Source organism: Drosophila bipectinata, chromosome XL, assembly GCF_030179905.1.
Source record: "Drosophila bipectinata strain 14024-0381.07 chromosome XL, DbipHiC1v2, whole genome shotgun sequence".
Classification (NCBI taxonomy): Eukaryota; Metazoa; Arthropoda; class Insecta; order Diptera; family Drosophilidae; genus Drosophila; species Drosophila bipectinata.
The window spans coordinates 5126465-5147074 of NC_091734.1; the positions used below are offsets into that span (position 1 = coordinate 5126465).

The 20610-nt window shown below is 40.1% G+C and overlaps 4 protein-coding genes across 5 annotated transcripts; 3 read left to right on the forward strand and 1 right to left on the reverse strand.

Moving 5' to 3' along the window:
• Positions 1-792: 792 nt before the first annotated feature.
• On the reverse strand, positions 793-2669 carry LOC108119630 (uncharacterized). Its single transcript, XM_017232895.3, has one exon. It carries the CDS (start codon positions 2662-2664, stop codon positions 877-879), a length of 1788 nt encoding a protein of 595 aa, XP_017088384.1. The 5' UTR covers positions 2665-2669; the 3' UTR covers positions 793-876.
• Positions 2670-8396: 5727 nt separating this feature from the next.
• Positions 8397-9276, forward strand: LOC108119637 (uncharacterized). The gene has a single exon (XM_017232906.3). It carries the CDS (start codon positions 8539-8541, stop codon positions 9151-9153), a length of 615 nt encoding a protein of 204 aa, XP_017088395.2. The 5' UTR covers positions 8397-8538; the 3' UTR covers positions 9154-9276.
• A 1490-nt stretch (positions 9277-10766) lies between these two features.
• Positions 10767-11798, forward strand: LOC108119629 (transcription factor btd). Of its 2 annotated transcripts, XM_043209793.2 has the most exons (3): positions 10767-10828; positions 10956-11123; positions 11169-11798. In XM_043209793.2, exons 2-3 carry the CDS (start codon positions 10956-10958, stop codon positions 11781-11783), a joined length of 783 nt encoding a protein of 260 aa, XP_043065728.1. In that variant the 5' UTR covers positions 10767-10828; the 3' UTR covers positions 11784-11798. The 2 variants fall into 2 exon arrangements, with proteins under 2 accessions (XP_043065728.1, XP_070138597.1); XM_070282496.1 differs by having other exon boundaries at positions 10956-11798.
• Positions 11799-14193: 2395 nt separating this feature from the next.
• On the forward strand, positions 14194-19308 carry LOC108119634 (uncharacterized). The gene is made up of 3 exons (XM_017232902.3): positions 14194-14568; positions 16878-17245; positions 18546-19308. Exons 1-3 carry the CDS (start codon positions 14566-14568, stop codon positions 19225-19227), a joined length of 1053 nt encoding a protein of 350 aa, XP_017088391.2. The 5' UTR covers positions 14194-14565; the 3' UTR covers positions 19228-19308.
• Positions 19309-20610: the final 1302 nt, after the last annotated feature.

Here is a 20610-nt window from a genome sequence, read left to right on the forward strand (position 1 = left end):
TCGATACTGCAATTGACTAATGAACTGTGTTCTGAGCTAATGAGATTGAAATGTTCCTGGCCGCCGGGGGGGAAATTGAAGTCCCGCCAATGAAATGACGTCTTCCCCGACTTTGCCCGATAAGATTATGGCCCAAGACTATCATCGTACAACCGAGTAGATGAATATATAAATACTATACATTCCCCTATGAGCTATCACAGCTATGAAATGACACCAAGAAGTATGATGAATGGGTTCTATATCCATTACTTTTGCGTGAAAGTAAATAAATAAAGTTTCCTACTGATTATCATTATTTTTTCCTATCAAGATTCAGCTACTCAACGCCTTTTGTTTTTATTGTCACAAGAGTAAATATTTGGATTTCTCCAAAGAAGTGTTAGTAATCATGAGATTACATAAAACAGTAAGTAATTGTCAAGCAAACAATGCAATAAAATTATAAATTAAATGAGTAACGGAGTCAAGACTTTTAAATTAGTGAGTATATTTGTTTCAATAAATATTTTCAACAAAAAAAAATGCTTCTATAGACTAATTTTATAATCGATGTGACGATTATTAAGTGCTTGGTACTTGAGCGGTTTTATTCTTGTACAGTTTGAGATATTGGTTTATCAGGAAGGATACTAAATGGAGAAATAAACCTTATACGAAAATAAACAGTTGAAGAACCCACGGAGAAATGAACCTTTTTCGAAGAAAACGAACATTTAGGCCACCTTTTAAAGGAAAAAATAAACTCATTACAGACAAGGTGAATTTTCAAAAGAAAACCGACCAAATAAACCTATAAAATACCACAATCTTAGGAAAAATCTCCATCATAAAAGTACCAAACCTCACTACAACTAATACAAAATAATACATAACCTAAGGGCCTTGAACCGGAACTGGTGGTGGCATATCGACATCCGATTCGCCCTCCTGATCGAGAGGAACATCCATCTCTGGTTGCTCCTCGGGATCACTGACCTGGGCCAGGACATCGTCCATATGCAGCCACACCTGTTCCACCGCAGCCTTCAATTCGCTGGCAAACTGCCAAGCGCTGCGATCCTCCACCAGATCCTCTTCCTTATATTTGGCATCCGGTTCCCGATAGTGATGCATCTGGGCCACGGAGGTGTCAATGGTGCGGGGATTACAGCCTCCAGGAAGCCATTTGAGAGTAAAGTGATTGTGCAGCGTGAGCGATAGGCGAGCGTTGTGGAAACATTTGGTGGCACGACCGGGCAGTGAATAGTTGCGATGCCGCAACGTATGCTGCAACATGTATAGCTCTCCGGTGGTGGCCTGCTCCTCGTGGTTGCGCAGCTCGGGCACCACCTTGGTGAAGTACGTATTGATGAAGCACAAGGACGGGAACCGACCGGCACACTTGCCACCTTTCTCCTCCTCCATCTTGTAGGCGGTCTGGACCAGTTGATCCCAGTTCCGGTTGCCGTTGACCGGCATTATCACCTCGTCCACGTCCACGTTGACGAGGAAGTCGTGCCTGTACAGATTTCGATAGAAGCAATCGTTGTAGGGTATCAGTTCATTGAGACGCTTCTCCAGCCTTCGGTTCTGTAGCAACATGTGCTGGTAGTGCCTCAACCGTGGCATGCCATTGGCCAGGGTCAGGGGTCGCAGTTCCAGGTAACCAGTGCGCTGATAATAATCCAAGACTCGCTGCACTGCCGGATGGACATCGTACATATAGGCATAGATCTTGGAGGCGCCCAGTATCCTCTGCATCTCGAACCATTCGATGAGGCGCTCCGACAGATCCACATACGGAAAATCGAAACCCTTGACACAAACTCCAAAGTTCAGAGGTACTCTAGTGAGGGTTTTATTTGTTGAGGTTGCATTGCCAGCCACGACATCCTCTTGACTTGCTGGCTTTTTTGGAGGATCACTTTGCTTCTCCTGTTTGTTAATCCTCAAGGAGTTACTAGCCCGATCACATTCATTCGCCACCAAGGAAACAGTTCTGGGCAGCAATGTCATAAGCGGGGGCGGCAATTCCTTGGGCACGGGACAGCTGAGCAGGTGGGGGTAGTTCAGTTGGGGCTTGTTGCCCCAGGCCTTCACCCAAACACTCACGTACTCGGTGACATTAACGTAGATCGGCTGTTTGTAGCCCTCGAACCACAATTGGCATTTGGTGGCCGGGAATTCGTTGCCTATTTGATTGGCCGTGGCCAAAATTCTTACCGTTCGCAGCTTAACCGCATCCCGGCGATCCAAATAGGCGGCGTACAGGCGAAAGGTCACATTCGAATTGACGAACGTCTGCCAGTAGATGTTGTGGAGTTGCAGATCCAATGGATCTGGATACAAGCCACATGTGGCGTTCACCCGGTAGCTCTTCGGCTTGGCTGTGTAATACCAGAAGGCATAGTCCACCTCTGGTAGTTCCTGTTCCAATTGCAGCACCAATTCCTCATTGATCGGTTCCTCCAGATGGTGGACTGGTGGCGGTGTAAGTTTCACAGGATGTGCTTGAGATAGGTGTGATGGTGGTGGAGGTGCCAGGGAATTTGATTTATCCTCCAAGATGTTGGTGATCCGCAACTGATCCGTATGCTGGAGGGCGGTCAGTAGCAGCAGAAAGGCAAACAGGGAGGAGACCACCAGTAGAGCCAGGCGGTAAAAGCCACCTCTCATTGTCATTATGTTTCGATGCGAACTAACGTCAAAGTATAGTTGGCAAAACGTCTCACTACATATTCCACCTGACAATCTAATCACTCCCGAGTGGCTGCGATAAACGCTGAATTATCTATGTACGACCCATGTGCGGCAGCGGCTCTCACTTCAACGGAACGGGCTTTATCAATTACCCGTAATTACCTTTCGGCCCAATCGGATCGCCAGTCACCCACAAACGGTCCTTCGATCGATTTCGTAGAATACTGGAAATCCACTTTGCTGGTCAACTGTTCAAGGGCCATAAGCAGTTCCAAGGCTTTTAATTAAAGCGATTGGTCATCAAGAAAACACATAATAGAGGGGAATAGGGGGACTTCCAAGATTTTGAAGCTTAAATTGAACATAGTCTCAATAAAAGACTGATTTCACAATTGAAATGTTATAGCTCTTTCTATTTTTTTTATCAAAAAAGAAAGATAAAGAGAGCCATTAAATTTTAATCAGCATTGTTTTTTAATCATAATAGCAAATCTAAGATAAAGCTGTGTAGTAATTTAGGGTTTTAATAATCAAGATATGCTGGGAAGTGGTTTTTTTCTAAAGATTGGAACTTGTTTAAGGGCCTTAAAAGGGAACTATTTTGATTTGGTGACCCCGATAGCTATGTTTTAAAAGCAAGTCACTTATTAATAATAAAGTGTAAGCATTTAAAGACTCTGAAGGTGACTTCAAAAATGAACTACTCCTATTTGGTGACCCCGAATACTATTTCTTAACTTTACTTTACTTACAAGGAGATTTAAGGTTAAAAAGCAAACCATTTCTTAACAAAATAAAACCATCTTAAACATAAAACTCCTAAACATCTTTAAGTTCAAAAGGCAAGCTAGTCCTTGATAAATAAAAAAATTTAAAGCTAAACATTCTATGGAAGTAAAGCTGACCCCATCGAGAAACTAAGCCTTTTTGGTGACACCGAACACAGAAACAGAATAAAATATTTCCAACATACATAATTTATTTAAAGAACTGCTTAAAATATAAAAATCTATTCAAAATCTTAACAAAACAATTTAAAGCTAAAGAAAACCTCTATCTCCAACAACTTTAAATTAATATACAATTCCCATACCTTCTTACTTGTATTAGCCCAAAAAAAAAGATGGTAATTAAAACCACACACACAACCATTAAATCTCTTTTATTTGCACATTTTCCCTGTACGATTGTCCGAGAAGGATACTTATTTTAGTCCGGGTTTCTGGCCAGGAACCATTTGCATTTCCATTTCGCATTCGTAGTTTTTGGCTAATGAAATGCTCAAATATTCATGAGTTGAATAGTTGGTAACAACAACAGAAACAGAAAACAAAAAAAAAAAGCCCCAAAAAAACAGGTCACAAACAATGTGCTCCTTCGTCCTGGGAGAGTTTAATTTCTGTGGAAATTGTTTTCACCAACATACCACCATACATACATACACATACCCACTTTTATAAAACTATAATTCAGAGTTTTTTTTTATTATTTATTTTGTTCACCCTGAGCTTCTGCTTTTGTCACCATTTTTGTATTATTATTATTTCTTTTTCGCTGCTATTTTTACAAGTAATTTAAAAATAATTTGATGTGGGTGATGGGTGATGGGTGGTACGTGTCCGCCTGTAGGGCATTTTTGCCCAGTTCCGGTTCATGGTGGGTGGAGGAAGTTTGCTTTATTGACATTGTCACCCCAGTTGAGCTCAACTGAGCTCGTGACAATGAGCCTTGCACCTGGAGGACACAAACGCCAACAACGACAACGACAACGAAAACGACAGGATAATAAAATTGTGAAACAACTTTTTAATGAGAAACACTTTTTGCACATTGCAGTGGCCGTCGGGGAATAACCGGATAAGTTGGTAAATTGTTGGGCCCCAATGAAGCTGATGATGGAAATTCTTCTGCCTTCTGCCCGCCCTTCGACACTCGACGGATAAAATTATCTCAAGTCTCACTAACTAACCTGTTGTCCTCAAAAAAAAAAAAATCTTAGTATTCTTAGAAAAGTGGAAAAGGAAACTTTTTATGCCGCATTGAAAAACTGGAAAACTTTTCTGCCGTAATTGCCCAGAAAAGTAACACAAATGAAACGCATCGAAGCTTAATTACTTTTGCTAAATGGCTTGAGGTAAGTCAGGCTTTAGGATATGGATATAGTTTTGAAGAAAGTTTAGTTTGGATTTTATGCAGATTTTAAAATAAAGACCTAAAAATATTTCTAAAAGTTTATTATTAAATAAAAGTACTGGGTATCTGATAGATTGTTACTTTTGTTTTCAAACTCCTTAATTGGAATCCTGCAAGTTTCAAAACCAATGAATCCAAGGGTGCTGGCTGTCGGCACGATTTTGACTTTTGTCGACGTCACAATTTGCACAAGTTTCCACACTTCTGTTGCCTTCTGAAACCCAGAAACTTGCACATAGTCCTTCCTTCTGCCAAAAAAAAAAAAAAAAGTTACCCTTGCCACTTCGCAAATGCAAGTTTTTGATTAAAAGCCTCCCTCTAGCTCCAACCTCCTTCGCCAGATGGATTGCCAGAAAAGTTTTATGCCCAGGACCGGAGCGGAGGAAATTGTTAATTGAATGCATTTGGTGGAGGTCCCTGCAGTGTTTGGCTGTGCGTGATATGGGGCACTTTGCCAGGAGGCAGCACAAATGAAGCATCCACAGGAACGGAGGCGAATGGCTACGTCTATCGTTAGAATGGGTGAAAAGGATGACTTCCACTTAACCAGAGTGCTTGCCAATTTGAAAACACACTCACACAAACAGACACTTTGAAACTCAAAAATATTAGCTATCCAACACTGTCAGGGAATAGTCAGGGTTTTATTTTCGGTTAAATATTGGTTAGAAATTTACTTAAAATCAATTTCCTAAAAAGGAATGTATAATATTTACTATCAAAATATCTAAAGCTTAAAATACTTTTATTAAACTATTGTTAGTATTGGTTAAGGCTATTTGAAGCAGCTCATTATCAGAAATAGTGTTGATAAAGGTACAGTAAAGCACATACTTATTATTCGTTAAAGAAAAAGTTCCACAATCAATATCCATTTATTTCAATACCTTTAAAGTAATATAACTAAATTTAATACAATATTCACGACATTATCTTTTCTCTCAAAAAATAGTCCCCCCCTAAGAATACGTTTAGTGTTGGTCAACGCACTTCCAATGACAAAGAATAGTGTGCTTGCAATATTTATGAGGAAACTGAACAACCTGGACTGCATTCAAGTGGGTGTAGCCTTTTGGGTGGTATGGTCTTCCAATGGTGGCATTAAAAATGCATTGGCCACCTCGTTCATTGTTGTTCCTTGCTGCGTTTGGTTTCGTTTATGTGAGCATCTAGCATCCAGCAGTTAGAAGTCAGTAGAAATGGAAGTTTGCCCGGCTTGCAACTTCAAGGATTCCACATTATTCCAAGAGAGACACACACTTTTCATTAACCTCACAAAGGAACTCACAAATGCTGCAACTGCGAATGCGACTGGGACTGCGAGTGCGACTGACTGGATACTTCACTGCATTGAAGCCTTTAAAGCTAAGCGGATGGGTAAGCGAATGAAAAAAGAACGTTGCCTTAAAGACAACACCCACCTTTTTCAACTCCAACTTTTCTTCTATGGGTTAGTCAATGGATAGGAGACCGCCCACTTCGTGTCCTCGGTGGGTTGTGGGTGTGGCAGCTGAATGCGAGCAGTGAGCAGCCAAAGCCCCGAAAATAAAAGCAAAGCCACCAAAAGCAGAAGCATCGCAGTAGAAGCAAAAGCAGCTGCAGATTTTCTATAAAAGCCGAGGCTAACGAGATTTGATGAATTGCAAGTCTTTGTGAATGAAGCTACAAGAAAGCTGCAGCATGAATAGCCCCTAGGCGTCCCATCCCATCCCGACCTACCTACCTACCTCCCACTCCTAGACGTACTATACCCGCCTTCATTTCTCGATTTTTCCGTCTAAGCCAGGTCCGCATAAAAAAAAACCCATTAAGTGGTTTAAAGCAGTGAAAAAGCGCACACAACAAGCAGCAAAGCAAAAGAAAAATGCAGTTGACATGAAAGGCAGCCGGAGAGCGGGGGGAAAAGGGAAGATTACACTGAAGAAAATGTGGTCTTCTTTCAGGATTATATAGTTATAATTATGGTAGAACTTATTATATAAGTTTTAGTTAAAATAAAGCTAGTGTGTCTTATTATAACTCTCACATCTCTCAAGAAAGGCATCTTTTTGAAACATTCATGAACTGGTCACACTTTCTAACCTCAAGTTAGGAGCTGGTCACATTGTCTAATCGGAAAAAAAACCTAAAAAAATCGACTAAAAAGAAAAACAGACATTTTTTAAGATTATTTTAAGATTATAATCATAATACACTCTACAATATACATAAGTCTAATTTCCAACAACCTCATTATATCATAATTTAACTCTGTTCTTTTCAAAGTGGCGTAATAATCTAGAACCTGGTCACACTGCCAAACCTCAAAATAACCTTAAAATGGCGAATAAGTAGAAAAACACCCATCTTTTAACCTAATTTACAGTCAAAACTATACAATTTTTAGAAGTGTAACAAAGACAGACATTTGAACATGGCCAGAAAAGGAGAAAAAGGCAAGGATCTGAAGGAAAAGAGCCAACAATGCTCACCCAAAGATGAGATAAGGACGTTGAAGCTGCCGCTGGTGGAGGACAAAGCAGCAGCTTGACGAATTACTTGGCAGCTGCTGCTGCTGCTGCTCGACGAGAAAGGCGCAAGAAATTTAATTTGACCAACATTTTGATGTATCAAGTTCAGTCGGAGCCGAAGATTTATGACTTGCTGACAGAGCAGCAGCACCAGATTGGGATGTCAGGACACTTGCGTTTTCGCTTTGCTATGCTGTGCATCCAGTTGCATGCCACGGATTATAGGATCATTTTCAGCTTTTTTACTTCCTTTCTTTTTTTTCTGACTTCTCTTTTATGACAGGATTTTGTAATTAATTCTTTGGCTAAGATTTAATTAAGAAAGCTTAGTAACCCAAAACTTTATGTGATCGTATGAATAAAGCTTGACTTTTAAAGCTTTCAAGTCTTGAAGTCTTAAGCTCAGCAAAGAAAAATGAAAGTAAGCGGACAACTTTGAGCGCATTTCCCATTTCCACTTGCCACTCACGTAATGAGCCCAATGGAAATGAGGAAAACAAGGCCTTGACATCAAAGCCAGTTTGACTTGTGGCGATAATTACAGCAGTGACTGTGACTCCAACTGTGACGGGGACAGTGACTGCGATTACACGATAAAAAATGTGAGTTAATAAAATGGTAAATAATTGACAAATTTTATTAGAAAAAGCTTACGATTTAAGTGTTCTTTTTATAGTTTTTAAGATTTATATTTTATTAGCTTTTTAGTTAAAACTTTTCAGCTTATAAAGGCTTGTCTGCTTCTATTTTTTAAACTCTTTCACTCAAGCTGGTTTTTAAAGACTTTAAGCAATAAAACTTTATTAAAATTTTAACAAAACAAGCATTTATTAAATTTTTTATTCAAATATCTAATAAAACAAAAGCTTTTCTCAAGACCATTTCTTTCAAGATATCCCCTATGTATAGTACTCTCTACTCCCACACTCCAATCTACCACATTTTTTTGTAAAATTTCCACTTGGCATGACTTTGAAATTCCTAAATGCAGATTGATTGCTTTCTGTCTTTGCCAGAAGCATCAACAAAAATATATAAGAAAACTGACAGAAACCGAAAGTTTAACAACAAAATTCAAAAGGCTTCCGGTTGAGCTCGAAACCGGAACTGGTTGCTAGCGGATTCCCAAAAAATACACGCACAGAGGAAAAAAATGGCTCGCCTCTCAGCTCTGGGCCTTGCGGTGCTGTTCCATTCGGTTCTGGGAATATCATACTACCACTACTTCCGCCAGACACCCGCCGGAGTACCCCTGATCGGAGCCTGGCTGTTCTCCGCCTGTATAGTGGCTCTCCTTCAGGCCATTCACATATTTCCCGCCTCGACGCCGGCCACTCAGCTGCGAGGCAGAAACCGCGGAGGCGGCGGTCCCCTTAATCCGCCGGAATCCTCGTGGGGTGCCCTCTTCCTGGAGGCTGGGATCTGTTGCCTCGTCCTGGACATCACCCTGACCAAGCTGTGGAGGCGCGTGGAGTCGTTGTGCCAGTGCGCCATTGTGGGCGTCCTCCAAACGCTGGGCGTCGAGGATCAGACCTTCTTGTTCTGCGAATACTGGACCCTGGGCCTGACCACGGGCCTCATTGGAGCCTGCCTGCTGTGGCTCACCCTCTGGGCCACCGCCCTGCCCCGCAAGGTGCACTGCGGCCTCCTCGACCTGCGACGCAACCTCTACCGCCGCGGCATGGCCTTCATCTTCGGTCCGCCCCTCAAGCACTCAACCCGCTCAGCCTATTCCCACCTCCGTTCCACCCAGAGCTTCACCGCCTGACTAAATTCGAAACGGAAGCGCCCAATCCTACCCACTATCCTGGCCACTACATCTCCAAACAAGTAACACTTGATATGCATATCAGTTCGGCCCAATCAATAGCGAAATTTATGGGTTAAGTAATGCCATCTGGTTTTTTATTTTTTAATCTACAGTGGGCGGTGTGGAGATAAACGGGACTTACTTGGGTAAAAATGGGTAGCCACCTAGGAAGGACATATCTTAGCCGATTCCTATCCGATTCTTGCGAGGAATACCCCAAACGATTTGTGGTTGAAATCTCCACCATTCTGCATCAAAACCTGACAACAAAATATTTTTTCGATTTTTTTCAAAATTTTCCTGCGGAGACCCCTTCAAAAAGTGGGATTTTGGCTTCCAGCCCCCTGGGAAGGCCATATCTTGGCCAATTCTTATCCGATTCTTGCGAGGAATGCCTCAATCGATTTGTGGTTGGATTCTCCATCATTCTACATCAAAACCTGACAACAAAATATTTTTTCAATTTTTTTCAAAATTTTCCTGGGGAGACCCCTTCAAAAAGTGGGTTTTTGGCTTATAGCCCCCTAGGGAGGCCATATCTTGGCCATTTCTCATCCGATTCTCGTGAGAAATACCTTAAACGATTTGTGGTTGAATTCTCCATTATTCTGCATCAAAACCTGACAACAAAATATTTTTTCGATTTTTTTCAAAATTTTCCTGGGGAGACCCCTTCAAAAAGTGGGTTTTTGGCTTCCAGCCCCCTGGGAAGGCCATATCTTGCCCAATTCTCATCCGATTCTTGCGAGGAATGCCTCAATCGATTTGTGGTTGAAATCTCCATCATTCTGCATCACAACCTGACAACAAAATATTTTTTCGATTTTTTTCCAAATTTTCCTGGGGAGACCCCTTCAAAAAGTGCGTTTTTGGCTTATAGCCCCCCTGGGAAGGCCATATCTTGGCCAGTAAATCTAACAAATGAATCATTTACCTTCCGTTTTAGTGGCACAGCCCATTAGCTTAACCCGTATGAGGTGGCGGGTTAACAAATGAGCCGCCTTTAATCCCATTGTGCCAGCTTGAGTGCAAAAACCAATAAAACAAACGGCAACGGCAACCACTGCTGGACGCAAATACATAAAAAGAAACGAAATGAAACCCGTTTAAGCATATCATGGCCATGTGGCAATGCGGAAGATGCAAGTGGCAAGAGGCGATACGAGCATACTACACAGCCTAATTGTGGCACGCCCCCCAAAGCCGAAAGCAAAGCCATTTCGGAAGACCGGAACCGGATTAGAGACGAAATACACTAGCTGTTTTGATGCCTGATCGATGGCTAAACTTGAACTTGAACAACATGCAACATGCAACAATGCAGCAACAACCAAACAGCCTTCCACAGAATTGCAAAAGTGAAAAACTCGATGTGCCTCAATATGTACGGCTGGCTGGCAGGCAGGCTGGCTGGCAGGCAAGACTGATTTGCCTCTGGAAGTTGTTTTGTTGTTTGTTGTTTGTTGTTCAGTGTTGCTGCGGCAATTGCAACGGAATTGGCCACAATCAGGGGAGATATAAAAGCGTGGCATGCAACACAGTCGAGTTAATCAAAGCGCGTCGCTGGCCACGAAAAGTGCAAGTCTTAACTTTTTTGTTTTGCAACCAAAACCGAAATCCCAACAACGGCGAGGTGAAAAGTGTTTCCATTTTTTTTTTCAGTGTGGATTTATTATAAAAGAAATGCTCCAAAAAGTGATGAATATTTAAAGAATATTTAGTGTTTCAACTGAAAAGAATACCTCTGTTTTTTTTTGTAGATGTTGTGCCATCTTATCTTGTGGCAACTAATGATGATGCTGCCACACCTGCTGCTGGCCAATCCAGTCTCCAGTCCTGAGATCTCCAGCAAAGGCTCCAAATCTCCCAACAGCGTGCAACACCAGCAAGTGCAACAGCAACAAGTGCAGCAGCAGCAGCAGCAACAAGTCCAACAACAGCAGCAACAACAGCAGTTGCAGTTGCAACAACAGGAGGCCGTTCATTTGAATTCCCTCAGTGCCTATGCCAGTGGCTACGACATGACCCAAGCCTCGGCCCAGAATCAAATGGGTGGCGAGGGTGCCTTCAAGCCATCCTACAAAATGCCGGAAATGGAAACCAACTTCACGCCGATGCAAACGGCCGGAACACCGAGTGTGGCAAGTCTGCCCTCCACCCCCATGCTGATGCAGTACCTTCCAGCCCAGACCCTGCAGGACGGCACCGGGAATACGGTTCAGTATCTTCAGCTAATACCCACCCGGCCGATCATTGTGCCCATCAGTCCTTATCTCTCCGGTGGAGGATCACCCACCCTTGCCGCCGGCGGACAGCCGGACTTCTCCGGCCGGACAGCCACCGTGTTGAGTGCCCTGCCACCGAATTACGGAGCTCTCCAGGGCTATGCCGCTGCCGGAGCTCTCAATCCCCAAGCAGCCGTTGCCGCTGGAGCTTTCCGGGGTTACAGAATCAATCGTGAGGCCAAGGACAAGCACTTTCCTCCGGCCTTCTCCTTAAACCTTAATGAATACATTCCCGCCTCGTCGATGGGTCACGAGGCATCAGGATCCAGTGCCAGTCATCTGTACTTAAGGGCCCGGTCATAGATCACCCATTCCAGAATCAAGCCATGGTCTCACATTTTCTTACACAACTCTAACTCTTCTACAAAGACATCCAAATAAAAGTTTTAACAAAATAATAGTATAATAGTCTTTATTATATTTAGAATTTGAAGAGTCTTGACTCAGTTTTTTTTAACTCATTCATGGTTCGTTTGCATAATGCCACATGAGTTGACACAATTGAGGGCGTCGTTCTTCAAAAAGTACCATTTTCACCTTTCGTTTTCACAGCCATAGATGACCCAACCGAACGCAACCCGGTTACCGAATCTAGATTGTTTATTTGCATGGCGGGAAAATAAAAAAAAAAATAAAAAACAAGAAAATACATAAAGTAAACACACATTTTGGTAACCAACAAGGTCGCGTACCAACTGGCGGACACAGAATGCAGTGCCATTGTTTAGATTTTACCTTTTTGTCTATTTAGTTTTTTTTTTTTTTTTGGCGTGAAAGTCCAACCGGAACAGAGAAAGACTTAGTACATAAACATATAACACATAACACATGGCTAGGGTTACAGCTGGGGCTTAGACTTCATCGGACATGCGGCCACCTTGGACAAAGTGTTCACTTAAAAGCGAAAAAGTAACCCACCAACAACCTTGGTGGTTGCGTCAGAGTGCTGCAAGCCATTTCATCTCTCTTGTCTACACCTAATTGTCACAATTTGACAAATTCATTTGGCATTAACTGGCTTTAATCGAAATCGGAGCTTTCATTACCTTCACTTGATAGGGAGGGGCCTTTCGGTCGGCATTTCGGTCTCAACTCTACACATCTTTCACTTGCCGCACTTAAGTGGAGCAAATGGCCAAAGGGCTTTTGATCTTTGTGGGTTTGGAAGATAAGATTAACGAAGCTTAAATACTCTTTTTAGGTTTGAAGGATTTTGTTTTCTGTTGGTGTTTTTTAAAATTTTAATATATTATAGATATTTATCAATTTGTGCGATTTTATAGATGTTTTCGTTGGTTTAAATTATAGTTTCTTGTATATTATTGGAATTATTTATAAATCAAGATAATATAACAAATAAAGGTTTAGTTTTCTTATAATTTTTATTATATTATCGATATTTATCGATTTATTTGCTTTTACACTAGCTTTTCAAGGTTTTCCTGTTGATATGTTATATACTTAATAAAAAAGGGGAGTTTCTTTTAATTTCTATTATACCGACATTTATCGATTTACTCTTTTTCCACAAGATTTGTATGGGGTTTCTTCGATTATGGTATCGATATTAATCGATATACATATCAATAAAATGTAATAAATAAAGGTAGTATAATGTTAAGTGACTTACCCCAAAAGTCTATAAGCATATAGAAGACTTTATATACATATAACATCATACATATCTTGATCTTGACTAAACTTAAGTTTTCCTGAAAACATATAAAAAATATTAGATAAGGTATGTATATATATGTAGATGGTATATAAGATTGAAAATTACAAAACATATATAAACCTTAAAGGGTTTATATACAACTTTTTATGGGAGATATGAGAACCTTTCCTACAAGACAAGCCTTTCAAGCCCAAAACATTCTAAACTACCAAATTAGATCCATTAGATCCCCAGTAACCTAGCCAATATACTCTTAATCTTTTAAAGAGTATCTATCAAGAGGGCCAATACCATTGGGGCACTAGTACACTGGCACTGGCACAAGCACCGGCACAAGCACAGGCACTGAGTGCCACAATTCACTTTCAATCAGAGTCGATGCACTGCCAATGCCGATGATGATGACTCCCCAGATATGCTGTACATATGTGTGGCATGATCATAATGATGCTGGCCGAACGAAGACGCCCCATGGCGGTGAATCCCTAGTAATGGGATTTGGATGACGGTCAGTCTGGGCACTTGCCATGAATTTCTGTTTCTTAGGAGCAACAACGGAAATGAGCGGTTATCGATGCTCGAAATTTAAACACAAAAAATTCACTAGAAAAACTACAACTCGATTAATGGTCATGTTTTTTTTTTCATTTTTGGTTTTATTTCTTACATTTTTTACTTGAACTTCACTTGTTTCGATGTTGTTATAACACTTTAAAGCGCGTAAATTAGCCTTTTGTTGGTTTGGCTTTTGGGCGGTGCTGATTGAGTTTGAAATGATTTCAATTTAGAGTTTTACTTTCCTTTTTCAATTAATTGCCATAGCTCTAAACGGATTCAATCCAATCCAAACGTAACGAATCGACGCTGCTTTGTCTACTTCGAGCGATCCTCGCTCATCTGCATCTCTTGGTTACCGAAATCTTGTATCTTTCAGATAGACAGAGTCCATGTCTGTTGCTGGGCCTCGTTTAGAGAGAATTTCGATGGCCAACCTCCAGTATAAAACACCGTGTCAGAGCTTCGCGCCATTGCATTCGCCTTACAGCTCGTCACACGCTCGGTTCGGTTTAGTTTTTCCATTTATCTTTTTATTTTGGTTTTTGTTTTTCACCTTTTTTAGTTTCGGACTTTAAACTATTTGGGTGTTTAACTATTATTATTTTTTTTTTGGTTTATTTTTTGTGTATTTTTTTGACAAAAAATTATATATATTTTCCGCGTAAAACCAAAAAATCAAGTGAATGTTGTCGGTGCTGATTGGTGGCTCGAAGGAGTGATCAGATCAAGGCGGTCTAGCAGGCTCATCATCATCAATTTCGGCGCTTTTTTACTATCATCATCAACGGAGGAGACCATAAACGGGATACTAGCCCACTAACGAAAATAAAAACAAAAAACTCACGAGTCATGGTGCGTATGCCAGATGGCCAAAAGGAAAGCAACATTTAAATGGAATATAAATTGTGGACATAACAGGGGAATTGTGGAGAGAGGGTTGAGTGGTTTTAGATCTTAATATAATTAGGTTTTACTTACAAAACTATTAAATAGTAATTTTGAGAAAGGATTATTAATGGAATTTTAAGGAAAAAGGTATGCTATTGAAACTAAAGTTCTTACAAGAGAGGAAGCAGGAAATCTTAAATATTTTAATATTAGGCTTCAAATTCATAATTCATAAATTTTAAATATTTCCTAGTTACTTTGCTTTTAAATTCTTTGATTCTAAATAGACTTCCTTGCTTTATTTTAAGAAACATTTGAAAGATATATTTCTTATGAAAACTTCAAAGCAAAGACCAAAATCAATCAACTCTAAAAGCCTATCGGAAATATATTAAAGACTCACTCTATATAAAAATTAAAAAATTAGTTTAAAAACAACTTATTAAATATCTCAAATATCTAATTAAAAAACCATTTTAAAAAACCTTGATCTAATCAAAAAAACTAAACCTAAAGATGCTCTAATTTAATCAACAATTTCCATGCCATTGAACTAAATATTTCTTGAAGAAAAAACCAAAAACTTTAATTAATTAAAATCTTAATAGAGGTTAAAGTTAAATATTACACAACTTTGACAAGAAATTGACAAAAAAACAGAAGAAATACCAATGATAATTAAATACTAAACCCAAAACTATGTAAAAAACGGAGGCAAGTGAGTTGTTTGAAAACAAAGTGGCTTTAATGAGACAATTTCATGGTCTGTGAATTGATTGATGATATGTCAACGATTGAAAAAAGATCAAAAATAAATAGAAAAAGTATAGAAAGGGTATTATTTATTGAAAAAAAAACCTAAGACAAAAGGCGGGGAAAGTTTTTAGGGTGAGGTAGGTGATATAAATATATAAAAAATAAAAAAGAAATGATATATTGTTTATCAAAAGGGATTTAAAGACAAGAAGCTTAGAGATTTAAATATTTTAGTTAGTATATTTAGTTAATATTAGTAGCTATAACATAAATCTTGACATTGCCCTAGAATTTACCACTCGTAAACTTGACCATTACATTTGTCACTGATTGAAGTTTACTTATTGACCCTCTCGGCCAGTTTGTGTCTTAAGTCTTTTGTTTTTTTTTTTTCTAATCTGCCTCTTGCCTTTGTTCACACATTGTGTGGTCGCCTCATCTTGTTTTTTTTTTTTTAGGTTTTACAATTTTTTTAGTTTAAATTTAAAAGCTCATGTTAAGGCGCAAATTACGCGTGTTAACGATGCGCACTCCATTAGCGCCGTCTTCAATCATCAATCAAGCTGCATTTGCATCGTCTTATGTCATTTGACCCGGTTGGGATCATTAGACGCCACAGAAACCAAAAAAAAAATAAAATAAAAACATCAAATCATTTTGCAGAAATCCCAAAAACCAGCAAGAAACTGGGGCACGCAATACACTTTTGCCAACTGCAACTAGTTTTCATGAGCAAACGTTGCAACATCGCATGGAATGCTTCTTTTTGGCATCACCTTTGCGTGACAAATGCTCATAAGTTGTTTGGTCAGAGATTTTTCTCAAAATTTTTGCAACAAAACTAGTAGTGTATATATATATATTAGTTTTTTGTTTAATTTTAGAAAGGCTACTCTGCCAGAGGCTTATCAGTGGCGCGGTGGCCTTCACCAACAGGTGGATCAGTTCGTTTTCGGCGTTTTTTCGTTTTCAACCGAAAAGTAATCGCACCCACGGGCTTGGCCTGCACAACAATTTCACACTTAATATGTCTCGCTTTTAAAAAATGGATTTTTATCTTAAAACTACTAAGAAGAAAAGGCAACAAGGGGGAATCACTAAAATTCAACGCCCTTTTGCAATTTTGTGCTAAACTCAATTAAACGCATCAATAGGCGCTGAGGGGCGTGGCCCCAACAGCCACAAGCAGCGAAAGGCGTTAAAAAATATATAGATAGATAGATAAAAAATAAAAAACCAAAACCTTTCACCAACCGACAGTGAACAAAAATAGTTATTACAAAAAGAAACTGGGAATACACTTGCAAATTTTCAGGCCACAAGGTCGCATTCCAATGGCTTTTCAAATTAATTTTTGTTGGACAATAATTTGGTTTAGTTTTTAAACGGAAACTGATAACAAAAGCTATAAGGTTTGGCAATGTTTTTTGGTAAAAGGTAGTTTGTTTACAAAAACTCTCAAGACAATCACTTTATTTATTTTATTAATAAACAACCTATTACACCATTTTTTTCAGTTTCAACCTCAATTGCTCCTCTTAATCCTGGCCCTGGCCACTGCACAGGCCGTACTGACCCCGCCTGGCTATGATGACGATCGCTCTCCACTTCCCCTGCGTCTGGAGGACTTGGAACGGGAGCAGGAACAACAGCAACAGCATCAACTGCACTTGCAGGACCTCAACAGACCGCCCCTCCTGCCGAATCACTACGAATGGCGACCGGATGTAGCGGCCAGTCTGCCGCCCAGCTATGTCCAAGATGCCGCTTTGCGAGAACGGGAGAGGGAGCGGGAACTGGAGGAGCTGCGGCAACTGCAGCGCCAGCATCAGCAGCTAAGCGCCGGCTACGCCTTTCCCGCCCGCCTGCCGGGAGTGCTTTATGTGTGAGTATTTTTGCAAAACTTTAGTAGATTTTTTGGTATTTTTTGTGAAATCTGGTTTTGAAAGAAAGCTTTGAAAAGCTTAGAGTGCTTTTTAGTCTGAGGTTTGTAAACTTTAATAAAAGCTTCTTGAAAACAAAAGACTTAAGACACGAACTTGGGTTTTTGAAAACTTCAAAGCTTAGGAGCTTGTGGGAGAATTAAAATATTGACTTATATTAGAAGATAAGTATTTTTAAAAGGGGAATATCTTTGAAATATATATGTTTCTTTTATAAAAAATTTAATAATTGAACTTTAAATTGAATTTAGTTATAGTTTTTTAACTGAAACTACTTCAAAACAATGTGTTTAACTTACTAAACTTTAGTAATTACTTAAGTACTTTAAATTAAAGTTCAGACTATTGTTAATTTTATTTATATATTAAATTTTAAAGTTTAAAGATTAAATACCAAGTTTGGTTTCAGAAAAAATCCTTAAAACCTAAGTTTCGAACTTGAAACTTTGTACAAAACTTAAAGCTTGGCTTGAAGTTTAAAATAAAAGCTATAAATTATAGCTTAAATACAAGCTTTTCTTTTAAAAACCACTTAGAGGTTTCCTAACGACCTTTTTCTACTACTTCTAAGATTGATTTGTATCTCTTAATGGGTCTATATTTATTACATTAATGCAGTAAAAGCTTCATTGTTTTTTTAACAAGTTTTAAAAATGATTAAATTTTGGTTAAATCTTACTTTACTTTTAAACTTTTAACTTTAAATCTTTCTTTAAAAAACCTTCTCTATTTTAGTTTAAATTATCTTTACACAGTCATTCTTTTTATTTAAAAGCCTTAACTTAACCCAAGAAACACTATTTTAAAGCCCTTAGTAAGCCCCACTTAGTGAAAAGCTAATAACGATTATCAGGATGCCCTGATTGATATGCAAAGAGCCCCTAATGATCGACTTGATTGGCCATTCGATTGACGTGCAAATTAGCGCTTGGGGAATCGGAAATGGAAATGAAAATGAAAATACTGGAAGAAATGGGCTAATCATGCACCCCATTCCCTCTATTCCCGCTTTGCAAAACAACCGCTTTCAACCGACTAATGACTGATGACTAAACTAGTTAGCTAGTTAGTTAGTTAGTTGCTAGTAGTTGCGATTAGTTAGTGGCTGTGGAAATAAAAGTGTTGAAATAATGCCTCGTTTATTTTCACTTACAATCAATGCCCATTGGCTTCCGACAAATGGTCGGCTATTATTTCCCTTTTTTAACTTAATCTTTTCCCCCGATTTCTTTCTCTTTTTAGGGGACCCACTGCCACGCCCACTGTTGCAACGCCCACAACTGCCACAAGTACGGTGGCGAATAGATTTCTGAAACCCATAGTGCCTTATGATCTGGAATTGGGCTTGAACAGTGTTCCATATGTGGCAAGTAATGCTCTGCCCTTGCCACTGCCGCTGCCACTGCCAGTGCCACGCCCCCTGCCACCGCCCGGCAATGGAAGGCCACCGTTTATATACGGTTTCACCCAGGGACGACCATCGAAGGTGCCGGCTGCCCCCCTGGTGGTGCAGCAGTCCAAACAATTCGCCTACGCCCCGGCCACGCCCCCGCAACGACACTACGCCAACGGACCCCGTATCCCCCTGCCATATCCCCCCAGTTTCGTCAGCATTACGACCCGAAGGCCCCCCTCCTCATTCCGCCCGTCGCAGCCGGATCCCACGCCGGACTTGTTTGCCGGACGGAACTCCAAGTCCCTACTGGACTCTTACATCCCCAGTTGGGAAGTGATCCGGTTGACGCGGGAGCAGCGGGGAGAGACCGGAAGTACGGGGGGTTTCCGACCCATTCATCGACAGACCTTGGCGTATCCAGCTCCGCCACATTTGCGATTATTCAAGAGGGACTCGAAGGACCCACAGGATATCAACCGAACGAGAATCGTTAAGAAAGCTCTGAGGCCCTTGAACGAAAATGTTTAGTGTTTTGTTTTCTATTTTTTTTTATTTTTATAGTTTAATAATTTTTTATTTTATTACGAAATATATTAAAACGAATATTTATTGCAGCAAACAGACATAAGTGGGTTTCTATTGCCAAATACTGCTTGGATTAATTACAGACCATGCCTTTGATCGAAGATATCCGAAAAATCAGGTTAAGCAAGGCACCTCGTGTTAATATTTAATATGTATGTTTAACCGCATCTGCGATTAATTAAACTGGGCTAAGTAGCCAATCATCTTGTTAGCTTCAAAGCTGTTTTGGTTTGACAAATATGCTCAAGGGGTACGGAAATTTGCAAGACCATTTTATTAAAGGGTATATGGGAGAGTTTATGGAAGAGTTTTCTTGGGTTAGTTCGGTTATGAATGTAAATCTTCTCTAAAATAGTGGAGGAATACAATATCAAATATTAAAGCAAAATCTTGAAAGCTTTTCCAACCAAAAACTAGCTTCCTCGACCGTCAAAATTAGCTACCTCTGGCAGATCACATAACCCAGGCCAAGCAGTAGCATCTTTGGTGGCCAATCTCCGGCGCTTCATCTCGAGATGGCAGAGCCTCTCCATTTAGAGCCAGGCCAAAAGCGAAGCCAATCGAATCAAATGTGCAATATGTGACTTTGTCAATGAGCTCAACTCGAATCTATCCACTATATAGATACTTATATGTATAGCTTTGATGTTGCTCACGTAATCGCGACCATAAACCAAACAGCAAGCAATAGCAAACAATTACGATGCCACTGCCGAGTGGCCACAAAAATTATGATTTGTGTGGCAGTGTGCCTTACTCTGAAGATGCAGCCTCCAAATCCGTAGAAGAAAAAAAAAAAGTATCCAAATAAAAATAAAAATAAAGAAGCAAAAAATACAGAAATCCAAAAGCCAGACGTCTGGTGAAGATTTATGCAAGTAGGAAGCAAAGATGCTGCAAAATGTAATGTTTTTGTTTGTGTTGCCTGTGTTGCAGTGGCAACATCATCATCATCATCATCATGATCATCACTATAGTGGAAGCTGAAGCTGTGTACTGAATGTGTTGCGTTTCAGCCATCTCATGGCTGTTAATGAAGCTGCCACAGGCAAAATTGCCACAAAATTGCTGCATTGTTTGTCACCCATTAAGTATGCTTGGGAGAGAAGATGCCCTGCCCCGGCTTAAAGGGTGTGATAGCTACCTGATGGTAGCTTCCTGGCTGCAAAATATATTCCGGTGCACTGAAAGAAACCTCGACATAAACCTTATAAGAAATCCGAAAGTCTTGATCAGGCCAGTGACCTTCTTTTGGGGTCAAATATTAAGCTCTAGTTTGTGTCAACTTTGCCATAAATCTGACCCTTTTGTTCCGGCCCACGGTCA